This window comes from Nycticebus coucang, chromosome 1 (assembly GCF_027406575.1).
Source record: "Nycticebus coucang isolate mNycCou1 chromosome 1, mNycCou1.pri, whole genome shotgun sequence".
In the NCBI taxonomy this organism is placed as follows: Eukaryota; Metazoa; Chordata; class Mammalia; order Primates; family Lorisidae; genus Nycticebus; species Nycticebus coucang.
Genome location: NC_069780.1, coordinates 105385041 through 105402740, shown reverse-complemented (window position 1 = coordinate 105402740; position 17700 = coordinate 105385041). Strand labels below are relative to the sequence as shown.

At 41.7% G+C, this 17700-nt stretch overlaps 1 protein-coding gene across 1 annotated transcript in view; it reads left to right on the top strand.

The window, feature by feature from the left end:
• Positions 1–17700, top strand: part of GALNTL6 (polypeptide N-acetylgalactosaminyltransferase like 6) — a 776087-nt gene that overhangs the window by 624771 nt on the left and 133616 nt on the right. The window contains exons 5-6 of the mRNA XM_053585533.1: positions 2496–2681; positions 13192–13375. Of these exons, the coding sequence (XP_053441508.1) occupies positions 2496–2681; positions 13192–13375 (370 nt within the window). The remainder of the gene's footprint in view (positions 1–2495; positions 2682–13191; positions 13376–17700) is intronic.

Genomic DNA, 17700 nt, shown 5'->3' with positions numbered 1-17700 from the left:
TTCACAAATAAACCTATAGAATCCTGCCTGTTTGTACTTTTAGTGACACGGAAAGACTTTGAGTCTGAATACGTTACAGTAATGAGATTATAAAGTTTCTTAACTATTCATTGCTGTGAGAAATCTTTCTAGAACAGGGTACTGCTAGGACACACAGCATATTCTCCTGCTGATCACTGATCAGTTGCCTTTGACTGGGCAACTGTGTCCATTGACACCGTCTGGTAAAGTCCTGTAGAATTCTGCTCCACAGCTTGTGCAGAAGAGAGCCGGGAGACCGTTGTGGCCAGGTGGAGGGAGTCACGGGCAGACGGGAAGCAGGGTTTCTGCGTGGCACACCTGTTTGAGAACAGAGAGAGCACCCCAGAAGCAGCTGATCATTTGGGCTGCTATGGTATGTGTTCATTTACTGCTTCCCAAAACTTTCGTCTTTATATTTAGTAGACCCCAGATGAACTACCAACATCACACCAAGAAATAGAAAAGTCTGTGTTTTGGGTCTTTCAGACTTAGCATTCAAAGGCATTTTTTCAGATTAAAAATACACCGTGTCTCTTCATAAGCACAAGTGAATGACTAGAGTCTCCAATTACTGACTCAGCTGTAAATGTTTATTGAATGAATGCTGACGTGTCTTTAACCAAAGCCCACATGGACGTCTGACCATCCATCGCACTTGAAGAGAGTGTTTTTCAACCTTTTTTATTTTATGGCACACTTGAACCTATGGTTAAACTTCCATGGCTCACTTAAATTATGTTGATCAAATAATAATAATAATAAAAGAAAGAATATTCTCACTGTGCATTGAACTTCTTTCCAAAAGAATTGAATTAATGGATCTTTAAAAATTTTGTGGCACACTTAAAATCCTCTCATGGCACACTGGTTGAAAATCATTAATTAGGAGGACAACCCAGTCCCTCAGGTCCTGGAGAGAGTTTGGATGCCCCACCTGTATGCGTATGTCCCTGTCACAGGTCTCCCCCTGGGCTATGCCCAGTCCAAACTCTGGAATCTTTGTTTTTCATAGGGATGTCTGTATCTCTGTTTGTTACACAAAGCACAAAGTAGAAGGAAACCTATTTTTAGCTAAAACACCCTTGTGAAAAATCCCACCTGTATGCTTTGTTATTTGAAAATTAGAAAGCCAGATATTATTGCAATTGACACATTTGTAAAACATAGTTATAGAGATGTCAAGGAAAAACGGGAAATTAAGATTTTTTTAAACTACATTGATAATAAGAAATAAGAATAAACCCGTAAATATAGAGACACTCCAATACAAGGTAACTCTGACACCTGTTAAATTGGATAGTAGGCTACACCTGTCAGAAATTCCAATGAAGCCCTCATAACCTCTTAGACATGGGAAGAGTGAAAGCAGAAAGCAAAAAATGTGAAATATGCAAGAGCCTATTCCAGGCCTAGCAGGTGGCTCAGGCCCGTGACCCAGCACTCTCGGAGGCTGAGGCAGCAGGATTGCTTGAGCTCAGGAGTTCGAGACCAACCTGAGCAAGAGCAAGACCCCCATCGCTACTGAAAGCTGAAGTCTCAGCTACTTGGGAGGCTGAGACAGAAGGATGGCTTGAGCCCAGGAGTTTGAGGTTGCTGCGAGATATAACACCATGACACTCTACCTAGACTGACAGACTGAGATTCTGTCTCAACAACAACAAAAACAAGTGCATGTCCCACAGAAAGCTATCAAATGCTCTCACTTGGTATAAAATGAACAGAGAGATTAATGCATTTGATCACAGCCTATAGGAAATGTTTTATTTTATAAGGTACCTGATTTTATTTTGTCCCCACTGTTTGTTTTCAATTAGGGAGGGAAACATCTCCGAAATTTAGATAATCTGCTAAGAAATATTTCCAAACCTTGAATACCTAAGTTTGAAATGAGGTGGCATTAGCATTGTACCTGCCTCCCCTGGCTGTGTCTGTCTAACTCCAAGTCAGCCTCCTTTACCACTTTGAAAGTAGCCAGATGCTGAACTTCCTTACAGCTTGCTGTGACCTGGTAGGGTTGGAAATCTGTGTGGTTCTTGTGGATTTGACAGCTATTTTTCTCCTCTGTTGTTTTACATGCAGCGTCTCCAGCACATAGAATATGAGGCAAAGCCTGACTTTGGCCAACAAGCAGGGGTGAGGGTAGCCCACTTGCAGAACAGGCTGGAGTTGAACAGGTGGCTGGGGTCCGGCAGCCCCTGCCTGGTGGAGCTCGGGAGTGTCAGTGATTTGTCCTGTGTTCAAACCAGAGGCAATGTTTGCAGCATACAAAGCATTTGAGAAAGCCAGGCCTAAAAACCTCCAGAGGTGACTAACGTCTTCTTATTAGCACCTCCCTTCTAAATGCGGAAGGGAACAACGGGGGCTTTGAAAACGCTGCGCTAAGATTTGTCATTCGTGTTATCCACCCAGCATCAGTGACCACGGATGTAATTCTGCTGCAACTGACGCTCTGCACCCTCTCTCTGCCTTCCTAGACCACTTGAAAGATAAGTTAGAAGAATACATGGCCCGGTTTTCCCAAGTGAGGATCCTTCGCACCAAGAAAAGGGAAGGGCTCATCCGGACCCGGCTCCTGGGTGCGTCGATGGCCAGAGGGGAGGTACTGACCTTCCTCGACTCCCACTGCGAGGTCAACGTGAACTGGCTGCCCCCACTGCTCAGTGAGTTCGTGCCCCATGCAGCCCTTCAAGAGTCGGGGTTGGGGTTGGTGTTAGGTAGGATTAGGGTTAGGTTTATGGTTAGGGCTAGGGTTGGGATAAAGTTTAGGATTAGGATTGTGGGTAGGGTAATGGTTAGGGTTAGAGTTGGGGTTAAGGTTGTGGTTGTGGTTAGGTAGGGTTATGGTTATGATCAGTGTGTGATAAGTGTTGGGGTTAGATTTAGAGCTAGAGCTGGGGTTGGGTTTAGGATTAGGGTTGGAGTTAGAAGTGGGGTTGGGTTTAGGGTTAGGGTTGGAGTTCAGGAGTTCACGACCTTTGGGGCAATATAGCAAGACCCCATTTCTATAAAAAACAGAATAAAGGAAAGCTATTCAATCTCTCTCTTCAAGTTCAAAAAGAATGAAATATCAGTTCTGACGCTAGTTCTGGCTCTCACGAACACATCTCTGGGCCTCAATCTGTTCCTTTTGAAAATGGAGATCTGGGCTAGGGGAGATGCCTCTGGGCGGCCAAGGCCAGAGGATCCCTTGAGCTCAGGAGTCTAAGACCACCCTGAGCAAAAACGAGATCTGGTCTCTAAAAAGAGCTGGCATTGTAGCAGGCAGATGTAGTCCCAGCTAGCCAGGAGGCTGAGCCCAGGAGTTTGCAGTTGTTGTGAGCTATGATGACGCCACAGCACTCTACCCCCAGTGATAGAGTGAGACTCTGTCTCAAAAAGAAAATACAAATAAATAAACAGGTACTACATAATAGTTAAGACATGAACATGGGGAATTATTCTGCACCAGAATATAGTCAAAGTGTAAACACCTTAACATTTTCTTGGATTTATAATTCTGTTTCTTTGGGGTTATTCCTTTCCCTTTTGGGCACCAGACTCTAACCCTAAATATATAGCTGAACCTCTGCATTTACAGTAGATGCCCGCCCCCCCATGCAGGGCTGCCTTCCCGCTTACAGGCCTTACATGCTCACACTATGAGGAAGATAAGGAGGAAACTATGTCACGTTGCACTTGAACTGCTGCGAACACAAGGAATTGAAAGTAATTGAAGCTTCAAGACACATGTGTGTCTCACATCAAGCTTCGCTGTTTTTGTTTTTTATTTGACAATGAAGTCCCATAAGAAGTCCAGTTGTGGATAAGAAATAAATTGTGAGCCCCCCCACAAAATAAAAAATAAATCTCTTTTTAAAAAGTTCCTGTGTTGTACAAATTTTGTCCTCTTTATTTTTCCAGATTTTGATAAATCAGCTTTGATTGTAAATATATCCCTGGCCTTGGAACCACAGCCACTAACAACTGCCTTCACAATAGCTGCCTGCAAAAGAATGATTTGCTATTGACTGCTGGGTAGGGTTTCAGCTAGACCAGCAAAGCTCCATTAGTAAACGATGTGCAGCAGGGGTTGGGGGGGGGTGGGGGATCGATGGAAAGCATACGGGATTTTTAAAAGGAAACAACCAGCACTGAAGACCCCCACAAATCACCCCACCCACGTGCCCCCATGCAGACAACTATCCAGTCATACTAATCAATGGGGATGTGTCCAAGTTCCTGCAGCCAGAGACTCCTCTGAGCTTTTAATTAAAAGTACCTTGTCCAGGGACACAGCAATTTAGAGCTTCATCAGCAACAGTGAGATTCCCGCAAACTGAATCTGACCCGTACCGCGTTGACTACACTCAAGGAAGTCTGTGAAAGGCCTAATTTATTTATGAACCAAAGAAAATCCCTAAATGCCAATTATTGAGTCTCTGATTGTTCACTAAGAATCTCCCAAAACAGGAGAAGAGGAAGATAGAACAGAAAAACAAGGCAGAAAAGGATAATAAGAGAAAATGCACAACCTAGATTTTCTCATTAAAGCATTTCATATCCTGAACGCCAGAAAGGTAAAAAATGATGCCAGCTCAGGAGCACTATCATTTTGTTTTGTTTTGTTTTGTTTTTCTTTTTCCTCTATCAGTGTCTTGATACATCACACATCATCCAAAATGAAAAGAAAAGTGAGGCCACTGTTTCTTGGTTCATTTTTCACCTCAGGATTATACCTGCGTTTCAATTTCCCATTAAGAATCTGTTTGTTTGATTCCTGGAAATTGAAATGTAGGCACAAGGCTTGGTTGAAATAGTAGTCCTCTTGCCTCTACCCTGATCGAGTAGAGCTGGATGAGGGCTGAGAGGGAATTTTAAGGGAGAGCTGACAGTTCATTTAACAGACACATTCTCTTCAGGTCATCTTGGAACTCTTTGTTGGTCACAGCACTTGGAAATCAAACCTGATTCTAAATCTGATTGGAGAAAGTCTGCTGAAACTTTTATACTAAAATACCTGCAGGGGTGATGGAAGAAATATTTTGGACACAGCAACACTGGTCTCCTATGTCAATGTCATCTCTGGGAAAACACCATTTAGATAAAGATTACAATCCATTATGTGGCTTGCCCAGGTGAAAACAGATGACCAGAGAGTCCTTAAGTGGAAATGGTACTGGGGATCTCTCTGTCCACTAATCGGTAGAAATAAGATAAAGGCCACCTCAGGGTCTCAGAGGCTTAATGGGCAATACCACCTAAAATTGCAACCCTTGGCTGGGCACAGTGGCTTAGGCCTATGATCCCAGCACTCTGAGAGGCTGAGGCAAAAGGATCCCTTGAGCTCAGGAGTTCAAGACCACCCTGAGCAAGAGTGAGACCCCATGTCTACTAAAAATAGAAAAACTAGCTGTGCACTGTGATAAATGCCTGTAGTCCCAGTTATTTGGGAGGCTGAGGCACGAGGATCACTTGAGCCCAGGAGTTTGAGGTTTCTGTGAGCTATGATAATACCATCACACTCTACCCAGGGTGACAGAGTGAGACTCTGTCCCAAAAAAGAAAAACAAATCTGAAGGAACTCAGCAAGATGGCGGCTGAGTAACAGCTTCCTTGCATCTGGGCACCGTGAGTCTGGGGAGATAGGACTCTAGGCATCTCTGGCTGGTGGGATCTGCCTATCATCAACCCTGAGAGGATACAGGGAGTCAGAGAGAGACTTCTGGACCCCAAGAGGAGGACTAAAACAGTAGAAAAACAGCAAGTGGTCACATGCGTTCAATCCATCTAAACCCGCCCGCAACTGTAAGTTCAGTAGCAGCGAGACTGCAAACTGGAAAGGCCTTACCTGTGATCTGTTTTGGTGTCTTTGGACTTGGCACTCAGTTGAACTGCCTTGGGGAGAGCCTGAGCAGGAATGTGGAGAACTTTGGCCTTTGTCTAGGGCCCCAGTCTGAGCCGCTGAGCCAGACGGAGCTAATAGTGTTTGGCTGTGGGCTACAGGGAGCCATTGTGAGTGATCTGCCCCGGCAAGCTCTGCCCTCAGGGTCGCAGAGCTAGAATATGGGTGGGAGCTGGTAACCTAGCAACTGAGTAGCCTAAGGGTGGGGTCTGAGCTGCCTTGCAGCCCTAACCCTCAGGGGCAGAGTGAGACCAGTTTTGGCACACTGGGTAAGTGAATAGCCACTTCAGCAGTGATTCCAGTGACAAGCACTTTCCTGGGAAAGCTTCTGCTCAGCAAGTTTACAAGTTCAAAGTGCCTTTTAAGTGGGCTGAAGAGAGATTTAGGGTGTCTACCTGCTGGGGTTTGAGAAATCAGCAGCCTCCAGTTGTATCAGAACTGTGATTAACATCTCATACCCTAGAAGACCATGTGTTGCCTAGACAATATTCAACAACATATACATACTGTTTTGTTTTTGGTTGTGATTTTTTTGTTTGTTTTGCTTTCTGTTTTTGGTTTGGTTGTTTTTTTGTTTATTTTGATGTTGTTGATGTTGTTTTGTTTTTTAATTTCAACCTATTCTGTACAGATCTTTTTTCTTTCTCAATTTTTATGGTTTAACTATAATTTACCATTACTGCCTTTATCAATAACTAGAACTTCATTTCTGCTAGTGTTTCTACCACTATTATTTGGTTTTTCACCCAATTTTATCCTGTAAAGTCTTCTGTTTGCTTGTTTTGGTTTTATTTATAGCATTTTTGTCTTTCCTCTCTACTTGGTGGAGGTGGGGTACTGTGTCTGATCAGGTTAGCAAAGAGCTGCTGACGACAAAGGAACCACCCAACTGGGCAGCCCCAGAAGATAGTTTTTTTTTAAGGTTGTGTCAAAGTACCCTACGATACACCTATATTGCTCTGTCTCCATCTTTCTGTGCCTCTCTTTTTTTGGTCAATATTCCTTTTACCCATCCCCTCTCCTTTCCCTATTTTTTTTTTTTCTTATCACTCGGTCCTCCTTTCTTTCATTCCTTTCTTGTGCTTCAACCTTCTCACCCTTCTGGTCCTGTACCAAAAGAACTCATTGAAACCTTAGTCCAAAGGCACGAGAACTTAAAGAGCAAGAAGAAGTGAAAGGAAAATTAAGGCTAGGAAACAGATAAAAGAAATCACTCATGAGGAAGAACCAGCAGAAAACTCCAGGCAACATGAAGAACCAGTCCAGAACAACCCCGCCAAGGGACCATGAGGTAGCTACTGCAGAGGATTCCACCTATACAGAAATGTTAGGAATGACAGAAAGGGAATTTAGAATACACATGTTGAAAACAATGAAAGAAATGATGGAAACAATGAAGGAAACTGCTAATAAAGTGGAAAATAACCAAAAGGAAATCCAAAAACAGAATCAAATCAGAGATGACCGATATGAAGAATATAAAAAAGATATAGCAGAGCTGAAGGAACTGAAACAGTCAATTAGGGAACTTAAAGATGCAATGGAAAGTATCAGCAATAGGTTAGACCATGCAGAAGAAAGAATCTGAGGTAGAAGACAAAGTTCTTGAGATAACTCAGATAGTAAAAGAGGCAGAAAAGAAGAGAGAGAAAGCAGAATGTTCACTGTCAGAATTATGGGACTTCATGAAGCATTCCAACATACGAGTTATAGGAATCCCAGAAGGGGAAGAAGAATGCCCCAGAGGAATGGAAGCCATACTAGAGAATATTATAAAAGAAAATTTCAAAAATATCACCAAAGATTCTGATACACTGCTTTCAGAGGGCTATCGGACCCCAGGTCGCCTCAACTCTAACCGAGCTTCTCCAAGACACATTGTGATGAACCTGTCCAAAGTCAAGACAAAAGAAAAGATCCTGCAAGCTGCCAGGAGTAAGTGCCAGTTGACCTACAGGGGCAAATCCATCAGAGTGACCGCAGACTTCTCTAATGAAACTTTCCAAGCAAGAAGACAATGGTCATCTACCTTTAATCGGCTTAAACAGAACAATTTCCAGCCCAGAATTCTGTACCCTGCTAAGATAACCTTAAAAATTGACAGAGAAATCAAATCATTTACAGATATACAAACATTGAGGAAATTCACCACAAGACCAGCTCTACAGGAAATACTTCAACCTGTTCTGCACACGGACCACCACAATGGATCAGCAGGAAAGTAAGAACTCAGAGATTAAAGGACAGACCTAACCTCCACACTGATGCAAAAGATAAAACTAAGCAATGGACTCTCACAAAATAAGACGAAAAGAATACTACCACACTAATCAATTATCTCAATAAATGTTAATGGCTTGAATTCCCCACTGAAGAGACATTGATTGGTTGACTGGATTAAGAAACACAAGCCATCCATTTGCTGTCTACAAGAAACACACCTGGCTTCAAAAGACAAATTAAAACTCCGAGTCAAGGGTTGGAAGACAATTTTTCAGGCAAATGGAATTCAGAAGAAAAGAGGTGTTGCAATCTTATTTTAAGATACATGTGGATTTAAAGCAACTAAAGTCAAAAAAGACAAAGATGGTCACTTTATATTGGTCAGGGGAAAAATACAACAAGAAGACGTTTCAATTCTAAATATTTATGCACCCAATTTAAATGCTCCCAGAATCGTGAAACAGATCTTACTCAATCGGAGCAAAATGATATCTGATAATACCATAATAACAGGGGACTTTAACACTCCTCTTACAGAGCTGGACAGATCATCTAAACAGAAATTAAACAAAGATATAAGAGATTTAAATGAGACCCTAGAACAACTGTGCTTGATAGATGCATATAGAACACTCCATCCCAAAGATAAAGAATATACATTCTTCTCATCACCCCATGGAACAGTCCCCAAAATTGATCATATTCTGGGACACAAAACAAATATCAACAGAATCAAAAGAATTGAAATTTTACCTTATATCTTCTCAGACCATAAGGCACTAAAGGTGGAACTCAACTCTAACAAAAATACTCGACCCCACCCAAAGGCAAGGAAATTAAATAATCTTCCGTTGAATAACAGATGGGTGCAGGAAGAAATAAAACAGGAAATCATTAACTTCCTTCCACATAACAACAATGAAGACACAAGCTACCAAAACCTGTGGGATACGGCAAAAGCAGTTTTGAGAGGAAAATTCATCACTTTAGATGCCTACATTCGAAAAACAGAAAGAGAGCGCATCAACAATCTCACAAGCCATCTTATGGAATTGGAAAAAGAAGAACAATCTAAGCCTAAACTCAGTAGAAGAAAAGAAATATCCAAAATCAAATCAGAGATCAATGAAATTGAAAACAAAAAGATCATTCAGAAAATTAATGAAACAAGGAGTTGGTTTTTTGAAAATATAAATAAAATAGAAAAACCATTGGCCAGATTAATGAGGAATAGAAAAGTAAAATCTCTAGTAACCTCAATCATAAATGATAAAGAGGAAATAACAACTGATCCCACAGAGATACAAGAGATCATCTCTGAATGCTACCAGAAACTCTGTGCCCAGAAATTTGACAATGTGAAGGAAATGGATCAATATTTGGAATCACACCTTCTCCCTAGACTCAGCCAGGAAGAAATAGAGCTCCTGAACAGACCAATTTCAAGCACTGAAATTAAAGAAACAATAAAAAATCTTCCAACCAAAAAATGCCCTGGTCCAGATGGCTTCACTCCACAATTCCATCAAACCTTCAAGGAAAACTTATTCCTGTACTGCAGAAATTATTCCAAAAAATTGAGGAAGAAGGAATCTTCCCCCAACACATTCTATGAAGCAAACATCACCCTGATACCAAAACCAGGAAAAGACCCAAACAAAAAGGAGAATTTCAGCCAATCTCACTCATCAATATAGATGCAAAAACTCTGAACAAAATCCTAGCCAATAGATTACAGCTTATCATCAAAAAAGTCATTCATCATGATCAAGTAGGCTTCATCCCAGGGATGCAAGGCTGGTTTAACATACACAAGTCCACATACATTATCCACCATATTAACAGAGGCAAAAATAAAGATCACATGGTCCTCTCAATAGATGCAGAAAAAGCATTTGATAAAATCCAGCATCCTTTTCTAATTAGAACACTGAAGACTATAGGCATAGGTGGCATATTTCTAAAACTGATTGAAGCTATCTATGACAAACCCACAGCCAATATTTTACTGAATGGAGTAAAACTGAAAGCTTTTCCTCTTAGAACTGGAACCAGACAAGGTTGTCCTCTGTCACATTTACTATTCAACATAGTGCTGGAAGTTCTAGCCAATACAATTAGGCAAGACAAGGAAATAAAGGGAATCCAAATGGGAGCAGAGGAGGTCAAACTCTCCCTCTTTGCTGACGACATGATCTTATACTTAGAGAACCCCAAAGACTCAACCACAAGACACCTAGAAGTCATCAAAAAATACAGTAATGTTTCAGGATATAAAAATCAATGTCCACAAGTCAGTAGCCTTTGTATACACTAATAACAGTCAAGATGAGAAGCTAATTAAGGACACAACTCCCTTCACCATAGTTTCAAAGAAAATGAAATACCTAGGAACATACCTAACGAAGGAGGTGAAGGACCTCTATAAAGAAAACTATGAAATCCTCAGAAAGGAAATAGCAGAGGATATTAACAAATGGAAGAACATTCCATGCTCATGAATGGGAAGAATCAACATTGTTAAAATGTCTATACTTCCCAAAGCAATCTACCTATTCAATGCCATTCCTATCAAAACACCAACATCGTACTTTCAAGATTTGGAAAAAATGATTCTGCGTTTTGTATGGAACCGGAAAAAAACCCGTATAGCTAAGGCAGTTCTCTGTAACAAAAATAAAGCTGGGGGCATCAGCATACCAGATTTTAGTCTGTACTACAAAGCCATCATGCTCAAGACAGCATGGTACTGGCACAAAAACAGAGACATAGACACTTGGAACCGAATTGAAAACCAAGAAATGAAACTAACATCTTACAACCACCTAATCTTCGATAAACCAAACAAGAACATACCTTGGGGGAAAGACTCCCTATTCAATAAATGGTGTTGGGAGAACTGGATGTCTACATGTAAATGACTGAAACTGGATCCACACCTTTCCCCACTCACAAAAATTGATTCAAGATGGATAAAGGACTTACATTTAAGGCATGAAACAATTAAAATCCTCCAAGAAAGCATAGGAAAAACACTGGAAGATATTGGCCTGGCAAAGACTTCATGAAGAAGACTGCCATGGCAATTGCAACAACAACAAAAATAAACAAATGGGACTTCATTAAACTGAAAAGCTTCTGTACAGCCAAGGAGACAATAACCAAAGCAAAGAGACAATCTACACAATGAGAAAGGATATTTGCATATTTTCGATCAGACAAAAGCTTGATAACTAGGATCTATAGAGAACTCAAATTAATCCACATGAAAAAAGCCAACAATCCCATATATCAATGGGCAAGAGACATGAATAGAACGTTTTCTAAAGATGACAGACGAATGGCTAACAAACCCATGATAAAATGTTCATCATCTCTATATATTAGAGAAATGCAAATCAAAACCACCCTGAGATATCATCTAACCCCAGTGAGAATGGCCCACATCACAAAATCTCAAAACTGTAGATGCTGGCGTGAATGTGGAGAGAAGGGAACACTTTTACACTGCTGGTGGGACTGCAAACTAGTACAACCTTTCTGGAAGGAAGTATGGAGAAACCTCAAAGCACTCAAGCTAGACCTCCCATTTGATCCTGCAATCCCATTACTGGGCATCTACCCAGAAGGAAAGAAATCCTTTTATCATAAGGACACTTGTACTAGACTGTTTATTGCAGCTCAATTTACAATCGCCAATGTGTGGAAACAGCCTAAATGCCCACCAACCCATGAATGGATTAACAAGCTGTGGTATATGTATACCATGGATTACTACTCAGCCATTAAAAAAAATGGATACTTTACATCCTTCATATTAACCTGGATGGAAGTGGAAGACATTATTCTTAGTAAAGCATCTCAAGAACGGAGAAGCATGAATCCTATGTACTCAATTTTGATATGACAACTAAGATTATGTCGGGGGAGGAAAAGCAGAAAGAGGTGGGACCTTGGTGTGTGTCACACTTTATGGGGGCAAGACATGATTGCAAGAGGGACTTTACCTAACAATTGCAATCAGTGTAACCTGGCTTATTGTACCCTCAATGAATCCCCAACAATAAAAAAAAAAGAAAGAAAGAAAAACAAATCTCCATGGGAGAAGAAGCTGCTGAAGCTGACAAAAGAAATCCCCTCTCTGCTTCTGTGAGAAGCCCCAGGGCTGGCTGGAGAAGTCTGGTTCTGGAAGTGGACCATTAAGTCAGGTTGCATGCTGGTTCTTGCTCTCAAGAGCTGTGTAGCCCTTGACAGGTTCTTTAACATCTCTGAGCTCAGCTTCCTCATACATAAATTGGTCTTGTCAATAACAGCCCTCCCTCAGCATTGCTGGGAATATCAGAAATACCAGGAGGATAAATTGCTTAGTAACTGCTTAAGAATTTCATAGCAGGAGGACTAATAACAGTAATATCGTACCACCTGATACTTTTTTGGATACAATGAAGAAAGATAGAAACATATAGCTTTGATCAGCAGAGTCTTTCTCAGAGAACAGTAGCAATGTAAGTCTTGGCAAAATTCTCTGGCAAACCCAAAAGCAAAGAATTCCATGGATGATCTGTCAGCATTTAGGAGAAGAATGGCCACCTTGGCTGTTACAAGATTAGATTCCACAAAAAAAAAAGGAAGTTAAATATTTACATCCCAGAACCCACAGAAAGCAGGCCAGTGTTTGTTTTTCTCAGCAGGCTCCTGCTCTGGCTGGAAGGAACACAAGTCCTGTTTATACTCTGTGTACGTTAACTGCACGATAAACTGACAGATTGGGGACAGGTCAAAGGGAAAAATGTGACAGAGAGAGAGCTAAATGGACTTCCCCAAGTCTCTCAGGGACATAACTTTCTTAAGGAAAACAGGACAACCCTAATTGCACCTAATCACTGTCCCATCGCGTTATGTCGGAGCATTCAGGCAGAGATTTCCCGCAAAGTGCCCCGAGAGTGACAGGCAGCCAGGCTGCGAGCGCTGTGCCCTAGCAGGGGACTGGCGGCTTCTCTGTGCTCCAAAGTGACAGATGACCCAGGCAGGCGTGTCATTTCCTATTTTGTGCTTTCATTTTTCAGACCAAATTGCACTAAACCACAAAACCATCGTGTGTCCCATGATCGATGTCATTGACCACAATCACTTCGGGTACGAGGCACAAGCTGGGGACGCCATGCGCGGAGCCTTCGACTGGGAAATGTACTACAAGAGAATCCCCATCCCCCCGGAGCTGCAGCCTGCAGACCCCAGCGACCCTTTTGAGTGAGTAGCGCTGGGGGCCGGCACCGAGCTGGCAGGTACCTCCTCGCAGGTGTGTCAACCTGGGTTGCCCCTCATGAGAAAAATTGTCTCTAGTGAAAATGCGATAAAACAAGTGACAACAACATGCAAAAAAAGTGTGCAGGTGAGAGAATTGGAGGAACATACCCGTCGTTAACAGAGGAACCGGGAGAGGGAATGCTGGTCTCCCTTTCAGAGGCTTCCTCCTTGTCTTCACAATGAGAATTGTGCATGGCAAGAAACAGAAAAGAAAAAGAAAGGATTATGGTTCAGGTGGATAAGCTATCAGGAGCTCTAAATGGGAGTGAAGGGGAAACCTTTCCCAGCAGTTAGACTAGAATAGTGACTTTCAACTGGTGTGCTGAGAGAAGATACAAGATATTAGGTGTGCTGCAAAAATGTTGAGAGATCATTAATTAAATTATGTTTGAAAGAAGTTCAAAACACAGTACGTATATTTTCTCTCTCTCTCTCTCTCTCTCTCTCTCTCTCTCTCTCTCGATAAACATAATTTAAATGTGCCATGGAAGTTTACCTATAAGTTCAAGTGCACCATGAGATAAAAAAAAGTTGAAAAAACAATGATCTAGATATTGCCCATATTGCTTTGGCAATAATGGAATGAGTATTATCCATTCCTCATACTATGCCCTTTGATCTCATTAAAACCTTTATAACTTTAAAGCTATGATATATATTTTTTTCTTAGTACAAGGAAAACATTTGTGATCAAGGCTTTTTAAACTCTATAATATAGAGTCTATTTAAAAGCATTAAAATAATATCATCTTTTCGTCAATAATATCAGCCATAAGAAAATGTAATGAAGAAGTTAGTGAATCCCCAAACCACCTCTGTACCACTGACAGTTGAAATTACAGGAAACATGTCATGATGCTCAGGAAAATGTTTCTTTGAATTCTAGTTTCTGGAAAACTGAACTCCTAGGGAAGCAAAGGGGGTTGATGAATCCTGAGGCTGATAAAATGGGAAAGCCTTGTTTCTCTTGCAAAAAGAAGCACCCTCATTCTACACCCAGAATGTTCCTGGAGGTGTGGCCCCTTTACACCCTCAACTTATGGGAAAGTTTTTGAAAATACAATAAAATACCTTTGTTATTTCCCCCAAATCCTTTGGCCAAAATTTCATAGATATTCAAAATAACCAGAAAATTTTTTTAGGGATCTCAATGAAGGAGTTTCTAATAAGCATTTGGAGGTGTCCCAGGTGAAAGACATTCTTCAGGCCTCCCTGAAGGGTAACTGCACATCCTCGTGACAAAAAGGGCCTAAGCTGGGACAAATAACAAGCATTCAAGGACTCCCGTTAACCACCTCGCCTTAGCCATTCCATGAATATCTTGAAGATGTTGTGCCCCAGAAATATATATGATGCATTTGTATTTGTTGATTTAAAAAAAAGCTAAGCAGAAAAGAGAATAAAACAAAATAAAAGTTTCAAATGCTAAAAATAAAAAAATATGTGGGGAGTAGGGAATGCAAAGATCCCTTGGTGACCAGGACAGCAGTCACGAAGCAGCTGCCCACAGTGTGGTCTCTGCTGTCTGAGGTTACCCAGTTTTTAGGGCTCAAATCCACCCACAATGGCTTTCCAAATACTGCAATCGTGACAATGATAATTATCTTTTATGTTACTTCTGCTGGGACAGCAAAGTGGGGGGCTTTCTGGGATCAAACTCTGCCAAAGGAATCTCCAATAGCGAACATTTCAAAAGCGGTCCTTCCTGCCTTCACTGACAATGGAAAATTTTTGCCAGGCAGACCTCGGCTGTGGCTATCTCAATATCCAGCACCTTGCTCATTAACCCCTGGCAACTCTCAGAACCAGATCACATCCTGTTCTGTCACCTACTCGGCTCACTGCTATCCAGACAAAGATTGCATTCCTCTGTCGCACGGGGCTGTCTTACTGCTTTAGGTCCCTTTGATTCTTGGGAATGCAGACATTGGAGCCTTTTGGAATAAATGTGCCATCTTGAAGACTGCGTCTGCCTTCCTGATGATAAAAGAATGGTTCCCCAAACAGCTGTGAGTGGTGCATCAGCAATCCCACTGTCAGGCAGTCACCTGCATCTGCTTGTCAAAAATGTGTGCTTTCCTAGTTGTGCTGCGTAAGACACACAGTGCCTGCACCCTATACAGATTAGCTCTCTTTTAGTCTTTTATGTGTCGAGAGGCTGCTCCCAAAGTGTATGGTTTTCTGTGGGAAGGGGGGGGAGAAAGAGGGCTGGAAAAAATAGGAAGAAAAGAATAAGAGACATACTATATAAATATACTGCAAATCCCAAGTCTTTCTGCAGGATACACATGCAAAAATTACCTTTCTGTTGCAAGTTTGCCAAATGTGATCTGTGAGAAGATCTGGATTCTCTCATTTGTTCTGCTGTTAATCTGAGTTTTCGGTGACTATTGATTAAAGCAGTGCTTTTCAGCCTGAAAATCGTGTGACATTAATGAGGCCTAGACAGTATTTTTCATTGCTCATGAATTGAATCAAATTGAAAATTTCAGAGTATTTCATCAATGGGGTAGGTATACTCAACTCAAATACTCAATTTTAGTTATAAGGCTCTGTAGAGGTTCTTGGGTGCAGTATAAACCGTATCTCTTACACAGTTGAAAGAGTTCGAATCTACCAACTTCCCCAACTAAGAGAGATGACCTTCAACAGTCTGAGTTAGGAAAGAAAGGTCTCCATTCATTCATGCAGATTTCAAATCGTAGGTGTAATCAATAATCTACTAGGACTCAAATCGATGTTTCCTTTAATTCATTCAAGCTTTAGAGCCTGGGTTAATCAATAATTTCCTTTTTCTCTCCCTTTGAAGAGAAACTTAGGCAGCCATTAAGTGAAGTAGCTTTGTCAATTATCATTTTATAGGGTGTTCTCAGTGAGAGCAGAAAGGAAAACAGATGGGCTTGTGCCTGGTTCCCCACCCTGTGTTCTCACCCCTTAGACCAAACTCGAGCAGATAGGTTGAAAATGTCAGCTTTCAGTTACTTACTAATGAAGGGAAATGTCAACAATGTCAGCTTCTGGTCTGTTTATAACAAGATCTGATTCAATATTTGACAACTGCAAAAGGACAAAATGTTTAGGGAAGAAATGCTGTCAAACTTCTAAATGGTGTCCCGGATTGCAAAGGGTGAGGCTAAAGGAGCAGAAATGGCTCAAGTGTCTAAAAAATATGGAATAAAATCAATCTCCCTTGAAAGCTCAGAATGAACCCCCCACCACACACACACACACACACACACACACACACACACACACTGGAGTTTTCTTTTTAATAGAAAGTAAGATGCTAAAGGGGGGCAGAGATGTTCCCAAGCATGTGTCTGTTTCCCAGCTCTCCTGCTGAAGGCCCTCCCCAGCCTTGGCTCCTGGGGTCCCGGGGCTGCCCTGGGCCTCCAATCTCCTGAGGAAATCACAGTTGCTGGAAAGATTCTCAGTATGGGGTTTCCGACAATCTCTTTTCCCTTGTCAGGCTCTGCAATAACCATTTAATTCCTGAATTATCAGTCACTGCAACTATTCTGGTGGTGGCTCCCTGCTCAGTTTGTCCCACCTGCTTGAGATCTCAGAGTTCCCAGGGTGCTCAGGCCCCACTTTCTTTGGTTTCCATGTGTTTTGACTTCAGACTTTCCTTTTTCTGGCATTGTTATCTTTAAGGTACTTTCAATGACAAGAGGCCTATGCTAGGTAATCTATTTATTATTGTTATAATTTTTTTTGAGATAGATTCTCACTCAGTTACCCTAGGTAGAGTACCATGGTGCAGCCTTGCTCACAGCAACCTCAAACTCTGGGGCTCAAGCAATCCTCCTGCCTCAGCCTCCCAAATAGCTGGGATTACAGGCACCTGCCACCACACCTGTCTAGTTTTTCTACTTTTAGTAGAGACAGGGTCTCACTCTTGCTCAGGCTGGTCTCATAGTCCTGAGCTCAAGGGATCCTCCCGCTTCAGCCTCCCAGAGTGCTGGGATTACAGGTGTGAGCCACCACACCTGGCCCTATATATGCTATTTTGAAAGGAAATGAGACCTCAGCCTCCCTACTGAGAGAGGCGTCCACTCCCCAGCTCCCTTGGGTCCAGTTTTAGAGACAGATAAAGGAAGTCCGCTTATGCACACTCAAGTCATAACAGGATGTGTACAGCCTTCCCCGTACACTAGAATCATCATCTATGAAGTGATTACTATTACTATGGAAAGTTAAACTTTAACTCTTGGAGCAGTGTTAAGCCAAGGAAAATTACTCAGCAAGCCTGTGCTCATTACTCTTTT